The sequence below is a fragment of the Vicugna pacos genome, chromosome 9 (genome assembly GCF_048564905.1).
Source record: "Vicugna pacos chromosome 9, VicPac4, whole genome shotgun sequence".
In the NCBI taxonomy this organism is placed as follows: Eukaryota; Metazoa; Chordata; class Mammalia; order Artiodactyla; family Camelidae; genus Vicugna; species Vicugna pacos.
The window spans coordinates 31,718,028-31,734,944 of NC_132995.1; the positions used below are offsets into that span (position 1 = coordinate 31,718,028).

Here is a 16,917-nt window from a genome sequence, read left to right on the forward strand (position 1 = left end):
ATCTTGAAGTGCTTTCAGAATTACTTTTTTTTAATGTCTTATTTTTACTGCTAAGTGGATTAAAACCATTTAATTCCTAGAAAATTGGTCATACAATTACGTAGGTGGGTAGAAATATCCCCTTAATAAGAATTTTGAGGTAAACAGAATACCTCGTCCCTGAATCTCCTGGGTAACTGGAATTTACAGAATTTGAATACTCCTCCTCCTCGTGAGGAGTTCAATTGGTTTTTAAAGGAAAGAACCACAAATTTGAGGAATAACTTTTTAGCATGAAACTGATTTGAAATTGAAAGAGTATCCTTTATTATCCTTTGCTTGTATACTTTATGTTCTGTTTTTGAATATATTTTATCAAGTTACTTGCTTTAATTTGAAAGATTGGGAGTCAGATTACCTAAATTTTAATTGTTGTTATGGCAATAACCAGTGAGTTTTGTGACCTCAAGTAAAATTTATGTTTTGATTTTTTTTCTTTAGGGAAAATATAGAAGTTGAATGGATGATTTCTAAGATTCCTTCCGGTTCTAAATTTTATTATTCTGAATTTGGAACCTTAACAGTGCATCATTTTATTAGTCCAATAATAAAACCTCTCAGAATAATTTCCAAGCTGCCTTTTCTCCTTCACATTATGAGGATGAAAACTTACATAGCATTTCCCATGTGATTGGTTATGAAGAGTCAACTTTAACATTCTTTTGCCAAAGCCTCTCACATGAGACTATTACTGAAAATCAGGGGTCCAGAGTTTTACCTTGTTGTGTGACTAGCAGTAATATTAAAGTTCCTTTATATTTCTGTTTCTCCATCTGAAAAGTAAGTCATGAGGCTTGACCTATGTTATACATAGGGTTCTGTGGTATAGACAAAAGTCGGATGCTTCACAATACAGATACAACAGAAATTCAAAGAAGGATTTCCAATCATACTATCTGTGACTGTGTCTTCAGTGTCCATAGATCATTCTTCTATCCATTCTTCAGAACGTCTGTTCAAGCCGTCTGTGTTGCTTAGTGGAGAAAACTGATTGCAGAAGAACCTTTATTGAGCACATAGCCACAGTTCAATAAGCTGTTCAGTCTCCGAGGCCTAATGAACATAGTGCATGGGAAAAGTAAACGGTAGTGACACAACAGGGAAAATTATGTCCCTTAAAACTCTGCCTTCTCTGAAACTTCTGGGGTGGTGACAATGTTGTAGATACGGACTGCACACAGGGAAGGCAGTCCCCGCCCTGGGGGAACCCTTGATGTTTGAAATGAAGGCACTTAGTCACAGTTTAAGATTACACTCTTTTCCGTGCCAAGCATTATTTGCTCACCTACCAAGTACCGCACTAGCTTTGTTGTTACTCGTTCAGAGTTTATCTAGGAATCCACCACTGGAAGATCTTGCTGCCACTGTGGTTCCACACCTGGATCGTAATCCTCGTGCTCACTGACGCTTCTCTTTCTCCCTCCTTCTCTCTCCTCCAACTTTCTCTTCCACTCTCCATCTCACTTTTCCTTTCTCCTCTTCCCCTTCCCTTCTTGTTCGTTCCCATCCTCCTATTTCCCGCCCCCCCCACCTCCTCCCTTCCTTAGGCTCTCTCTCCTTTCTCCCCATTTCATCCTCGCAGTGTCCTGTCTAGGTGAGTAGTTCATGTGTGGGGAAAACTCTGTACTTAGCATGGATCAGGATGACCAACCTCTTCTTTCTGTTGTCGTCATGAAACACCTCCTGAGGGTATAGACATTAGCATCATACTCATGAGGTTCAGTTTCCAGAGGTTTACAAGTGCAATGTCTTCTAGGGCCTCATGTCACGAAGGGGCCATTGAGGTTGCTCAGGTTTACTCTGTTCTCCTGCTTTATGGCAAATTCAGCCTGGAAAGAAGAAAAGCTGCAGCTGTGATCATTGCCTCAGTTTGGCCTTCTCCTTTTCCTTCTATTTCCTACATGTAGAGGGTCTCTTAATGACCCATTGGTGTTGGCCGTCATGGCAGGGTACCAACCACAGAGGAAGGAAGGCTTCAGTCCCACCTGGGATGAAATGCTCCATCCTGCTTCCCAGAGAGGCTCCCATCAAGGCGGAGCTCCGGGACCCATGCTGAGAACCGTAGAGCTGCTCCCAAAGAGCCTCAGTGATAAAATGTCTATATTTGTGGCTGAACAGAAATATATTTTTCCTCCTTCTGAATTGGGAATGGGCGGGGCCGCTTGCTGGCTGTTCCATCTCAGTGCACAATGATGTTGAGCTGCATGGCATGCCTGAATTTTACCCTGCGGGCTGTGATTAATGGTAATTCGACCAGCGGCCCTGCTAATTGATTTCTCCCATCCTTTCACAGAACCATGATGGCAGTATTGACTTCCGAGAGTATGTAATTGGCCTGGCTGTCCTGTGCAACCCTGCCAACACAGAGGAAATCATCCAGGTGGCATTTAAGGTACTGTCAGCCCCACTGAAAGCATCGTAGTCTGTCTCGTAAACAAGTGTTGACGCTAAGTGTATTATTTGAAAATCAGTGCATCTATTACAAGTGTTTATAGATCCGTGGTGACATGTACAGGAGGGTAATGTGATTAAGACAGTTGCTACTGAGAATGAAGAAAACACAAGCATCATTTAAGCAAGAAAAAAAAAAAGTCTTTGGAAGCAGCCTAGTTAACAGCATCAAGATCGAAGAGCAGATGATTTAATTAATTAGCTTAAAAATGGTTTCTTTTCAGCCTCCCTCCTTTGAAGCCCCAAGGTAAGGTTGTAAATAGACACCACCTGTCTGTCACTGGTCATCCAAATTCAGCATGCAGAAAGTTCTCATCCATCCTGATTTTCTCATTCTGTATGTTGAAGATATTGGAGGTGGTCTTTTCCTGATGGAGTTTATTTTGTGCTGGTGGTGTCAGCGGAACACCATCAGAAACGTCTCACGTTTCCACCCCGTGTGTTTTCCTGTAGTGTCACATATATGGTCGCAGCAGTGTGGGGGGTGGGAAGGCAGACGACTAAAATCCCTGGCCTCAGACCCCAATAGAACTTCATGGAGGTTCAAATGATGAAAAACTCAGATTCCATGTATTACTTATCTGTGCAAAGAGAAGAGTACATCCCCAGAGTGCATTTTTGGTTCTTCTGAGATGAAAGGTGCTTTGTCTAACTGGTGTTTAAAAAGGGATGTTCCCTTCAGAATTCTAATCTCACGTGGTCTGCTCTCAAGTGAAACAAAAACTCAATCTCCCTGCTTGTCTCCCCAAGCTGGGTGTGTTGCCTCTTATCACTCAGCCACTTGCATCTCTGCTTCATCCACTGTGACAGCTGAGGACCCTCTCCAGGCCTGTTTCTACTCTTGTTTCTTCTAATTTTCTCTGAGAAGATCCCCCTGTGTCCTCCACAAGTTTTTACCCCTCTGTCACCTAGAAAGACTCTCTTTTCTCTCAGAGCCCTTTCTCACATCTTAGAGGCCTAAGGAATGGCCTCAGAATTTCCGCGTGTTCTCTCACTGACAGAGTGTTGGGGGAGACTAGGTTCTTGCCTCGCGCAGGGAAGAATTCAAGAGCAAGGCGTGGTAAAGTGAAAGGAAGCGTATTTAGAGAGATATACACTCTGAGGACAGAGTGCAGTCTGTCTCACTCCGAAGGGAAAACAGTTTAGGAGATACACACTCCATGGGCAGAATGTGGGCCATCTCAGAAAGGGGAGAGGGAGAGAGACCGAGAGGTGGGTCCGTTTAGAGTAAAAGTAGATACACGCTTCAAAGACAGAGTGCGGGCCGTCTCAGAAGGTGAGAGGGACAGAGCGAGAGCGACCACGAGGTGTGGCGTTGTTAGGTTTTATGGGCTCGGTAATTTCATATGCTAATAAGTGGGAGGATTATTCCAACTACTTTGTGAAAGGGGCAAGGATTTCCAGGAAGCATCCCCCTGCCCACTTTTTGACCTTTTATGGTCAGCCGGGGAACTGTCATGGTGCCTGTGGGTGTGCCGTGAGGCTCAAGGTCTACCGGAAGTCGAGTCTTCCGCCATCTTGGTTCTGCCCAGTTTGTCCTGTCCTCGGTGGCTGTGTCACCCCTTAAGTGGTTGTGCCCTGCCGCCTTTCCTCCCACTTCAAGAGGAGTCCCCCAGCTGACTGGTTATTTCAGATTGGTCTAAACTGAGTTAACTGCCAGACCTATAAAGAACCTAAGAGGTTGATGTTTAGCAGATGGTCACAAGACAAGGGCCAGAACTTTTTCCAAGCTGAAAACTTTTGGCTTTTGCAGACTTATTCATCATAAAACCTAAAATTATACACAGAGCTAACTTATTCCGATCCAGATATTCCTGTTTCTGTTTTGGGATTGTCTGTGTAATTAGACGTTCAGCTGGACAAGTGGTCAGTTTGAATTTACCAATGAAAGGCCTGATGGAAAATTTGGCCCTTAATCATAGTAATTATTGTTTTTAGAGAAGTCCTGAGATTTTTCTCCAGTCTAGACCTTGGGGTTTTTTTAGGAGGGGAGAAAGGAAGAAAGGAGGACCTAAAACTATAATTAGCTCTTTTTTCAGTAAGGCAACAGTCATGCTTTACATTTTTTTTTAACCTTCTCACGTGTGTTTGATGTTTTTGAAAATATTTTGGCATGCTTCTGTTTTTTATTTAGTAGTATCCATGTGTATGTGTATATATATGCATACACACACACACATATATATGTACATATATACATACATATACAATCCATTCACATCCTTTTATTGGGTAGCACGTCACATCATCACTTCACATGGGAAGTTAACTTCCCACCTTTGATCTTATTTCATCATCTCAGTGACCTTTAGAGGCAGAATATTAGCGTTCTTCAGTTGTAAGCGGTAGGCGTAGACTCTGGCTGGGGAATCAGCTGTGAGGACAGCGAGTAGGCTCCAGGGGAGACTCAAAAGCAGGCAGCTCCAGAGGCCCCAGCCACAGGAACTGCTCTCCACTTTCCTTGGGCACTGCGGTTAGAGAGAGCAAACTCCAGCCCTGTTCATCGTTCATATTCCAGGGAAGGTCCATATGATCGTGGACCATGTGCTTGCTGGGAAAGACAGGATCTTTTGATTCAGAGTCCCCCAGCACTCTGCATTGGGGAGCTACCACTCCCCCATTCTCAAAGGAAACCGGGATGTTAAACCTTCAACCAGAGCCCGGAGCATGGGATTTACCTTAGATTTGGGAACTTTGCGGCAGGGAGGCTCCTGAGAGTGATGAATAATTGAGAGCAATTGAGGGCTTTTTGTGAGGGGAACAACCTGGGGTAGTTGTGACGAAGGACAGGTGGAGAGGAAGTAAAAGTCCCCAGGATGCATGTGTGAAGGGAACTTACACAGAAGTGAGAGCCACCAAGGCACCAAGTGTGACAGGAATGTAGACCATTAGATGAGTTGATGAGAATTGTTTAGGAATGGAGGAGTTTTAAAGAAAACCTAGAGTTTGTGAGAAGAGGGGCTGGGATTGAACCCTGGCAGTTACTCTAAAGTCCAGGGCCCATAAAGAGCCCTGGGGCTACCGTTTGTGGAAACAAATGCTAATTCACTTTTCACTTTCCAACTGTCTTGTCCCCTCTCCAGGGGCTGGGTGGCAGCCAGCGGACTGGAAGTCTGTGCTTTCTCATCTGGAGGCAGCAGGTCACAACTTCAAATTAGAGTCTCCTCCTCCCACCCTAATGGACAGTCACAACGCTCTTCAATATTTGCTTGTTCTTTTCATGGTTATCACACCTTATCCAATGCCTTTTTTGATCACGTATTTGGTCGGAAGTGAATACCTAACAGCAGGAACTCTAGATGTCACCTGCCTGCCTTTGGGTGCCAGCTTGACCACTTCCAAGTTGGGTGACCTTGGGGAAGTTACCCGACTTCCTTGTCCCTCAGCTTTCTCCTCTGTGAGATAGGGTTAATAACGACACTCCCTTACATAAGACTTTTTGGGATTAAATGAGTTAATACTTACAAAGTGATTCGAATACGTTTGATCAGTGCCTACAAAGAGTCAGTGCTAATATCATTAAAAAATGTTAATACCCTGGAGAGGATTTTAATTATGGATGTTAATTATCTGTCAGTTACCTTGGTTTTCTGCTCAACTTTCAGTTGATCCCACCCTTCTGCCTTTTCCCCTCTACCCATCAACATATTCAGTCTCTCCCTTCCTGGAAGCAGTTTACATTTATGCATGGCTACTACCCCATTTATTTCCTGCCCTTTATTCCATAATTTCTTACTTTTTTATAATTGAAATATAGTCAATTTTCAATGTTGTGTCAGTTTCTGGTATACAGCATAGTGGTATTCTCATAATTTCTTGAGAAGAGTCCGTGCCTGTGGCCTCCAATCCTCTCCTCCATTCATTCCTGGAGTCTCACCTCCATCCGTCATCAGGATCTCCTAATCGCCAAATCCAGCAAAACTTCTTGCTTTTTGCTTGGGCTTCCTATGGTATTTTACTGTGCTGGCCATTACTATGGTTGGAGTTTCTTCCTCTTTCCTAAAAGCCTTCTCTAGCTTCCAAGATGCATGTGTCTCCGGTTCTCCATCTCCTTGACTGCTTCCAAGTTTTATTTGTTTGTTTGCAAGAAAGAAGTTCCTCTTCCCTGCACACACCTCAGCTCTTGCTGTTCCCAGGGCTCTGCCTGACTCTGCATTTTCCACAGATAAGCTCAAACATGCTTGGAGTTTCAGTTCTTACCTGATTTCCTATCTAGAGCCTTATCACTCTCCTGAGCTGATGTGTTGAATCTTACTTCCTTCTGGTGCCTCTTACTCAAATTTAACCTCTTCTGGTCTATCCCTTGACCTCACTGGGTACCTGTTCTCCCACTCTTGGTAACATAACCCACATTCACCCACTTGCCAAAGCTGGAACACCTCGGCCATCGTTGGCACCGTCTTTTCCATCACTGCAGACCTCTAATTGGTAGGCAAGGCCTGGCTTTGCTTCCTGATAAATTCTGTCCCTCCCCACCCTTCCTGCTTCTCCACCCCAGACTCTTAATTGTTTTTCCTGCCTTTAGTCTTTTCAACCTTCTGCCCTCATCCCTGTCCTCCACAGTCTGCCTCAGAGAGTTCCCTCAGTTCACATAGGATCACACCACAGGCCTCCCCATTGTAATCCTGCAAGGTTAGGTGAGGCCTCAAATATCCCTCACGATCTGACTCCTGTTTGTCTGTCTCCTGACTTGAGCCCCAGGCAATCATCTCCCACGCCTTGTATATTCTGGGACTCTCTCTTCCTGTTCTAAGACCCAACTCAAATGTCATAAAGCCTTCCCTGACCTCTTTGGGTGGGACTCATCTTGTCCTCCATGGAACTCCCCTGTGCTTTTGTACTTAATATTGTCATCGCCCCTATTTTAGTTCTGTCTCTTTCTACCACTAAACCACAAGTATAGTGAAGAAAGCAGAGACCATCCTTTCTTTTGGGCCTCTATCCCTAGCCTCTGGCGCAATGAATGCTTAAATTACTAAAGAGTTTACTTTCCAGGGTTACTGCAGACCACCACTGCTCTGGGAGAGCTAATTCTTCTTTTCTTTTCCCTTCAGCTCTTTGACGTTGATGAGGATGGCTTCATAACGGAGGAAGAGTTCTCCACCATTCTGCAGGCTTCCCTTGGGGTGCCTGACCTCGATGTTTCTGGTCTCTTCAAGGAAATAGCCCACGGGGATTCTGTCTCCTATGGTGAGTAGGCAGTTTGGCTCCTGATTCAGCATACGAGGAGGGCATCCAGACGGTGACCGACCCTCTACAAGAGTGTTGTTTCCTTCCCCTAATATATCAACACTAGAAATAATAGTCAGAATGATGGTGATGGTAATAATAGTAGTAGTGGTGTAATGGTAGAGGCTAATTATTGAGGACTTGTTGCTGAAAGATCGGCTGCTCGTCCCTGACTAGCCAAAAAATTCAGAGACCCGGTCTTGGAGCTTAGAAGAAGAGGGGCAGCTTTATTACTTTGCCAGGCAAAGGGGACTCACAGAGGCTAGTGCCTTCAAAACTGGGAACCTGTCTTAGGGTTGGGGCTTAGTGATTATATAGTGAACAAATTGGAGAGTAAAAGGGGCTGTCAATCAGCAAGAGTCAATGGTGAAGTTTCCTCCTAAATCCCGGCGAGTCTGTCCAGCAGCAGGGGACCGTCCGGGGATCTGGAGGGTTATCAGCCTGTGACCTTCTTTATCTGATCAGACTCATTAGGCGCCAGGAGGAACTTCAGAGGGTCTGGTTACTCTCCGGTAACTCCCTTTCTAGGTGAATGACTCAGAAACCAAACATGATTGTAAATTTCAATTGCCAGAGTGAGGTAAAACAAACAGGAAAATGAAGAACCCTAACTCTAATTGTAACAATGGGCCTGGGGCTGGGGGCAGTGTCCGGTCAGTCAGATTTGCTGACTGTTTTAAAAGCAAACAACAGGTATAAGGCCAGGAATTAGTTAGCCTAAGCGCAGCCATCTTGTTACTTCTCCTTCAGACTTACCAAATGCCAAGCACTCTTTAAACTTTTTATATATATTAGTTTATTGATTCTTTACAGCAAGCCTATTAAATCAGTACTCTTCATTATTCTTATGTTACTGGGGGAAAAAAAAAAGAGATGCAGAGAATTTAACTGACTTACCTGAGATCACCACTAGAGAATGTCAGAGCCAAGTTTCCAAAAGCAAGGCAGTGTGGCTTTCGAGCCTGCACCACTGACCTCCACACCGTAGTGCCTCTTGTATTGGCTGCCCCACCTTACGGAGCTTTTCTTTTCTGCTGTCAGTGTGTCCAGGCAAAACTGAGCAAGATAGCCCAGCCCGGTTAGAATCACAGCAGAGGGACACGGGCTGAGGGACCAACAGCCCTAACAATAGCTAAACCATCTATTGGTGTTTCCTGTTCGTGGCTCAGGAGAGCTTTCATGTTCGTTATCTCGCATCATGTTGATGGCACCCCTGTGAGGTAGGGCCTGTCACAGAGGAAGACCTGGTGGCCAAGTGGTAGGTCCATCCAGCAGTGACCACCCTTCTCCTGATGACACATCAAAACAAGTCCCCTGAGGGCTGAAGGCATGGTTCGTCAGTTTCCACTGATTGCACAGTGCAGTGGTTGGGAAACGCACCCCAGTGGCGAGGCCTGGGTGAGGGTGTCCCTGCCTTGGCTTTGATGTGGTCGTAAATGTCAGCGTGGCTTGTCTTCCCTAGTCTTCTCCTGCGGGCTGGTGGGTGATTCCTCTTGAATGCCTTTTTCTTTCTGGGGCTCAAAGAATTTTCAGCCTGATAGCTTTCATAGGATGGGGGAGTTAGAGCATGTACTTCTCTTACTCTCTGTTTTTGATTACTCTCATTTTGGCTGCCCTTTATTCTATTTTAGGTAATCAAGTGCCTAGGGCACTTACTCTATTTTGTTCGTTAAAAAAAAGATAGAAAGGATAAAATGAGAAGTATATACTGATATAAAACTTAAGAGTCATAAACCCCATGTGTACTAACTCTCTGAACATTTCCTTGCGTAATTAAGATTCTCTCTTACAGCAAACTACCAAATTTTGAAAAACTGGAGTAACTATTTCAATGGCATTATTTGTAGATAGTCCTGTCATATTTTTGCCTGTGAATTTTAATATATTTTTAGGGAAATCTGCTTTGTTTTTTGGAGTTCACCCTTTTTCTTTTTAGAATACACGACTATCTCTCTTTTTCCAATATTACGCAAGCCCTTTTTTTTTTACAAGAATGTGGTATTTAAGTATGATTTTATAAAATAATAGGTAAAGAAATGTATCATGAATGTGACCATTAACGTTATTTAAATATGATTATTTAAATTGTTTTCCTTCTTGTTTTTCCATTAGCCAAACTGATGCCCAGATTCTGCTTTTTGCCAGCTCACAGCACTTTTAGAAATGAGTTACTCTTTAATGTCACTGGCATCCCCAAAGAGAACAGAAACCTTGATCTTTTGAGCAGAGCACAAATCCTAAACCTGAAACTCATGGTTCCAGTAAATCAGTTCTCAGGCCCACTTAAAAGGACTTACTTAAATTCTCTGTGTCTCCATCATTGAAATAGACTCGTGCAGATAAACCTTTATTTTGGATGTTAAGAAAGAACAATTACTAGATTACCTGATTTGGGAATATAAAGTGCTCTATTAATGCAAAATAATGTAATTGCAAAGAATGATCTGTGTACAATCCAGTGACTTCCTCATCACTGAGACCTGTTTTTATCTTCAGGAGTTGTTAGGTAGTTTAATGTGCCTTGAAGTAGACACTTGGTTATCAGAGATTAATGAATAGATAGAAATAGGATATTTGGTGAAAAGCCTTTTATTATAGAGTCAAATGGTGAGCTAATTCAAAGACCAGCCTGCCTTTGCTATATAAGCTCAATAAAGGCTTCTCCATCCAAACAGGAGAGAGAAATGTCAAAGTTGAGGGTAGCGTCATATTTTAGGAACTCCAGGTTATTGGAGGCTTGAGGGTCAGATTCTGATGGTTAATATAATAAGCCTTCTAAACTCTGCCTCAGTTCCCAAATCTAAATCATCTAAGGTAAAAAGAGACCACTACTCAGGGGTCTTGTGACGTGACTGTTGCATATTGTACACTCTCCTTGTCCTTATTGATCATAAGTCCGAGCTCAGCTTTCAAGACGGTATATTTCTATACCAGAGTTAAAGGTTAAAATAGTTTTAAAAGCCGGTAATAGAATGTCCTGGGTCATAAAATTTTTTAAACATTTTTTTCTTATAAAAAATAACAAAAATACATTAAAAATGAACAAAACATAAACATAGAGCATAATAAAGTTTTACAAAGTGAACACTTGTGCACCTACCACCCAGGTCAAGAAATAGAGCTTTTCAAGAACTTGAGAAACTTCCATGTGCCCCTTCCCATCTACAACCCCTTCCTCTGTCTTAAAGGAGGGAAATGCTGACTTAAAAAGGAATCTCTACCTTGCTTTAAAGATGTCACGTCAGAAGCACACATCTTTAAATGTATTTTAGTTTTGCCTAAGTTTTCGAACTTTACATACTGGACTCATACAACATGTTCTTTTGTGTCTGGCTTTTTTCATTCAACATTATGGTTTTAAGATTCATCCACATGCTTACAACACAGCTGTTCATTCATTTTCATTGCCCTATAGCGTTATGTTCCGTGAATATGCCATGATTTATTTATCCGTTTCAACTGTTGACTGTCATTTGAATTGCTCTCATTTCTTACCTATTATGAATGATGTTGCTCTGAACATGCTCATACACATATGCACAAATTTCCCTACCTTGGAATAGAGTATGCATGCCTTCAGCTTGATGAAGTAATGGAAAAAACTATCTTCCAAAGCAGCTGTACAATTTATGAGGGTTGAGTAAAAGAATTTTGCAATAATAGTATTATTAAGATCATATGTTAATCTGCATCACACCAAAGGAAGATTCACCTCAATTTATTGGATTTTTTGTTCTCCTCTTTTAGAGGACTTTAAAAGTTTTGCCCTAAAGCATCCAGAATATGCTAAGATATTTACAACCTACTTAGACCTCCAGACGAGCCATGTGTTTTCACCAAAAGACATCCAAGCATCTCCCTCGGTTGCAAGTAATAAAGTCAGTCCTGAAAGTCACGAAGAGAGTACCTCAGACAAAAAAGACGACTGAAAGCAAATATTCCTAACAAGCAAAATGCAGTGGTTTTTACTTGAAATTGTAAAGGCACTTATAGATGGTGTTTTATTTGTGATTGTTGCGTAACGATGTTTAAAATGGAAAGTTTTTTTATTAAAAATGATAGGTTTTTCTTACTGAAATGCTTTTATTCACATGTATAGATCAAGTAATATTCCTTCTCTTTTACATTCTATTTTGCTTTACTGGTGATAAATACGTTTTTATGGATTTTCTAGTTTAATTTTCATATCCAAATGAATGAAATGGTCTCCTTTACTTACTGATAGGCTTTAATCAGCACTGTAAAAAATTTTTAAAGTTTAAACCCTTTTTAATCTACCTTCCTCTAAAGAAAATTATATTCTGTTATCACTAATCCCTTCCCGTTCTGGAAATAAGAATAAAGAGTCTGAGGAACATTGCAGAATTTTATACCTTGAACTTCACAGATTCATTTTATTTTTCATTTGCATTTCAGTTTCTTGGATCACTGACTCTGGGGGGGATTGAAAGGGAGATAAGACTTCTTAAAAACTCATATTCTCTCGAGCATGCATCCCTATTGTACATTTCCTTAACCACCTGCTAAGGAAATCATACCCTTTTGCATGATCTGCAGATTTAGAATTTTGTTTTAAAGACGACACTATGGCCAAAGGCTATGCGGGAATTGCCTTATTGAAGGTAACGTTAATTGCCTAATGAGAAAATGAATTGTTCGCCACAGTTTAGTTTAATTTGAGTTGGGTGGTTTAGAATGTAGTGCTTACCCAGTCAATGAATCAGATTTACTTTATTTATATAATATTATAATTAATATATTTTACAATCTCAGTGGGAGTTTTAATTTTATTAAGTGTTCTCTCAAATTTTAGAGCTTGCCTGAAATACCTAGAGGGAAAATATAAAAGGGTCCAAATTATCAACAAAAGCTAAGGAATCCAAAAAGCTACATTATTAATGCAGGACCACAATTTAACCCCCAGGCAGGAATTTAACGCTGATATTTTTGCCTTTAGGTTAAGCAAGAATTGCCTCAAGTGCCATTTTATTGATGTCTTGGATGCTTGCTTAAAAAGTTTCATCCTTAAGTGCAGGCGTATACTTGTTTGCTTTTTACATGTCTTAAAGCTGTTTAGACAAAGCATTGAATGAGCTGAGAACAATTTCTTAAGTAATTACGAAAGTACATCTTTATAATACTGTCTGTCACATGCAACTGAATGTATGTAATACTCAGGTACCATGATTTTTTATCATAGGAAAGCCACATATTAATCCCATGAATCATGAAAAAGTAGCATTTTAAATGAAAATCTTTCTGTGAGGCTCTGGAAAGTGATTCTGTTGTTTTCCTGTTTTAAAATAGTATTTTATGTTCTTTAATTTCACCTCTGCCAATGTAATATTCCTATTTTATCATGTAACTGAATAAACAAACTTGCTACATAAAATTCTTGGCAATTAAAAATTCTGGTTTTGCCATCGTGTCTCAAATGTAATATACCTTTTTAATATTGTGGTTTGGATATAAGTTTGCATATTTATGAATGTGATTAATCATTTTTGTTTACATTTAAGCCTTATGAAATGTCAGACATAATTTTACTCTAATGAAAGACCCAATTTTAGCCAAAACAGCAATAGTTAGTATTCCTAAAGTTGACTTTTGGCTAGTGGGGTGTATGTAGTAAGTCATGACCATCACTGTTACTACCAGTTAGGCCTCTACCTTTATGCCATCTAAACAGGGATTTCCTTCAAAGGGGCTTTTCTCCTCTTAGAATTTAAAGTAAGGAATTAAATTTCATTAAGTCAGTTAACTGCATTGTGGTTTTACCTAACAGTTTGAAAAAAATGAGGTTCCTCTTTAAAATGAGAAATATTAGATCCTAAGACCAGTAAACCATAAAAATCTTCAATCAGAACAGTTCTGTTGAAGGATAATGATGTGCTGAATACTTACAGAACAAAGTGCTTGTATTGTGCATATTTATTTCTCCTCTGCTGCTTTTAGAGTTTTGGAAGGCTGAGTGTGACCGCTGGTAGTGCTACCTCTAATGCGTATTTAAAAGAGCCCCTTTTAGAAGATGCAGGGTCTGCTGTCTGCATGAGGCACAGCAGTGCAGATATCCAGTTCCCAGGCTCAGGAACTCTCCTCTCTGGGCTGTTACAAATGCACGGTGGCGAATTGATGGTAATTAATTTATACTCTGAGAGGGCCACTGACCATAAAGGAGTCACTCAAGAGAATAAAAAGATACTAGGAAGAAGCCATTCCCTAGAAAAGCAGACATATTTATAATTCTTTTTTTTTTTTTCTTTTCTGTTCATTTGGATGAACTTTTCCGTTTTTTGGTTAAATTATTATACCAGATTATTCTGTCAATGCTGTGAGTTGATGGAGGGGAAGTTCCTCACAAAGTTCTTGACATACATCCTATATACGTATCACAAACTGCTTTCTACTTAGAACAATAACCTGAAGAGCTTTTGCCCTTTTATTAATGCCGTTTAATGTAACTCTTGTTTCTAGGTAATCATTCTCTTGCAACAAATTTCTCAAGTGTCTTTGTAAGGCCCAGCATGTTCTACCAAATTGTCTCCATTATGTGTTGACCCAGCTTGCTGTTTTCTCCAACATGTTAACTGTATCCTTTCCTTATCATTCTTATAAAAGAATCTATGCACATTGGAAAAGAATAAACAAAAAAGTCATGTTTACTTTCACCACCCAAGTCAACTATTAATTTTTAACATATTTTATTTTACCCTTTTTCCTAGATATTCTTAGGTTCTCAGGATAACAGTGTATATGGTATTTAAATCCTACTTGCAATATCACATTTTCCAGTATCATTACAATTATGTGGAAATACAGTTTTTTTCAAAGTATACCTGCTATTCCTTCATGTAGCTGTAATATAATGTGTGATCATTCTTCAAATATTGAAACTGAGTTTGAGTTTCATTTTGGAACTATTAAAAATAATCAACTTCCATGCTCCATAATAGTTCATAATTGTGAATAGATTGCTAAGGGGCTTATTAATACTTTCTGAATTCCAAAATGAAAAACTTTACTGAAGATTTTATAATTATTAAACTTTATTTTAAGCTAATTTTATTACAGGACCAAAAAATTGAAATTATTTGATTCCATAGAGTAAAGTAATTTTAATTTCATGTAGTAGGTGACAGGTTAATACTTTTAAAGGTAAGTAGACTTAATCTTTTTAATAGTATTGTTCCCTTTGTAAAAGTAACAGACTTACTAATTATTACAATAAGTAATAATAATAACTACCAATTTCCTTATTATTCATCAGTCACTGTGCTAAGTGCTTTATAGGTGTGAACATGTTTCAACACTCAATGAAGCACAGGTATTGTTGCCCCTAGTTTTACTAAACAAAATTTAGAACAATTCCCGAAGTCACTCATTGAGTGGCAGAGCTTGGAATTAAACCTAATTTTGTCTGATTCCAAAGGCCAGGCTTGTAATCATTTATAAAAAGCAGCACAGTTGCCTGATGTATAAAATTTATAGATTTTGCATCTGCCATGTATTTTCCTACTTGTGGGGTCTCGTATCAAATTTTGACTTAGTTCTTAAATGGAAGAAAGAGATGGTTCAAAATGGTTCCAAGCAGTGGATGACATGGGGGAGAAGATTGGTGAGCCCTCCTGACTCTCTCCCTTGTGGCCCAGGATAGGTCAGCTGGAAGCCCTGAAACCTTCCTGCAGGACTAGCCCAAGATACTGCAAACCAAAGGCGAGGTGAATGTCGACGCCGCAGTAACCCTTCTCCTTTGTGGGGAGTGGTGGAGCGTGAAGTCTCTACTTTTTATGGGCCCCTCTGCTGCGGTGGTCTTTTCAGTCACACCTCTGCTCTCAGACTAAAGTATCTGATCAGTAAAGCAGAGTTTGAGGGACTGAGGACAAAGCCAGAATTGGAATATCTGGGACCTTCATTCTAACTGTCGTGAAGCATCCCTTTGCTGGTCTCCTTGCTTAGATTCTTGCCCTCCTATAAATCCTCTTGCCATACAGAAAGCACAGGGACTGTTTCAAAGCATAAACCAGATGTCACTTCTCCAGTGAAATGTTTTCAAAGGCTACCACCCATTGTAATTTGGAGAAAATCCAAAATATTCAACATGGCCTGCAAGGCCCTGCATGGTCTGGCCCCTACCACAATGTAGTTCACCGTCTCCAATCTCCTCCTTCACTAAACTCCCACCACCCAATCCTTCGTTTCCTCCAATGGATAAAAGCCCCTTCCAGCCTCAGGGTCACCGTACTGCTGTTCCCTCTGGCTGGAATGCTCTTTCCCAAAGACTTTCGCCTTGCTTTCTCTTCTTCCTTCAGTCTTAAAAACAAACAGTTTCATCAAGGTATGACTGACACACCATACAGTTCCCCCATGTAAGGTGTACACTTCAGCATTTTTTTAAGCATATTCACAGAATTGTTCAACCATCACATCCATCTAAATTTTTTATTCTTCATTCAGATTTTAAATCAAATGTCACATCATCAAATAGGAAACCCACATCAACCTAAAAAAAACTCACTGTCTCTACAGACATTCTCAACCCCATTACCCCTTTTATTATTGCACTTAAACTTCTGGGATTTCTGTTGTTATATACATAAGAAATATATATTTATTTTATAATTATATATAAAAATTTATATATATTATGTTCATCTGTTTATTGTCTGTTATTCCTCCTACTTAGGAAGGGATACGTGACACGTAGTAAACACTCAACATTTGAAAAATGAATAATGATAACATTATTTTTGACTTGTACCTTGCCATGGTATTAGAAGAGAGGTCATTTTTACAGCAAACTTGAAAACCTAGGATCATGACCCCTGAAACTCATAAAGAAAATAAGGCTTAGAGTTACATAACTGGTGGGTACAAGGCCTGGAATTCAAACCCAAGGCTGCCTGGCTCGAAATGAGGGGATTTTTGATTAGGCCAAGAAACTTGAACCCATTAAATAAGTGAAAAAATGATGTGACAGGCCTCAGGTTCCAGAAATATGGAAACTAGATCATCTGAGAACCCTCTGGCCACAAAACCCCTGGAATGTTGAACAAAATGTCACAAACATATTTGAAATGCGTAGCTGAGCTTGCATGCTACTGAGGGAAATCCTCCAAGGCCAAGAATGAAAAGGGAGCTGGCACCCAGCACTGCATAAAGGCATAAATGTTCTAGTTGACCTGCGAACATTTGTCAGTC

General features: G+C 40.5%; 1 protein-coding gene across 2 annotated transcripts in view; it reads left to right on the forward strand.

Annotated features, from left to right (window-relative positions):
* LPCAT2 (lysophosphatidylcholine acyltransferase 2) overlaps window positions 1–14,382 on the forward strand; it is a 67,504-nt gene extending 53,122 nt beyond the window's left edge. The window contains exons 12-14 of one of the 2 annotated variants that reach the window (XM_072967387.1): window positions 2,333–2,431; window positions 7,545–7,680; window positions 14,194–14,382. In XM_072967387.1, coding sequence (XP_072823488.1) covers window positions 2,333–2,431; window positions 7,545–7,680; window positions 14,194–14,276 — 318 coding nt within the window. In that variant the 3' untranslated portion in view covers window positions 14,277–14,382. Of the gene's footprint in view, window positions 1–2,332; window positions 2,432–7,544; window positions 7,681–11,466; window positions 12,099–14,193 lie in introns of those variants that run through there. The other variant, XM_006207835.4, reaches the window with a different exon arrangement.
* The last annotated feature ends 2,535 nt before the right edge of the window (window positions 14,383–16,917 follow it).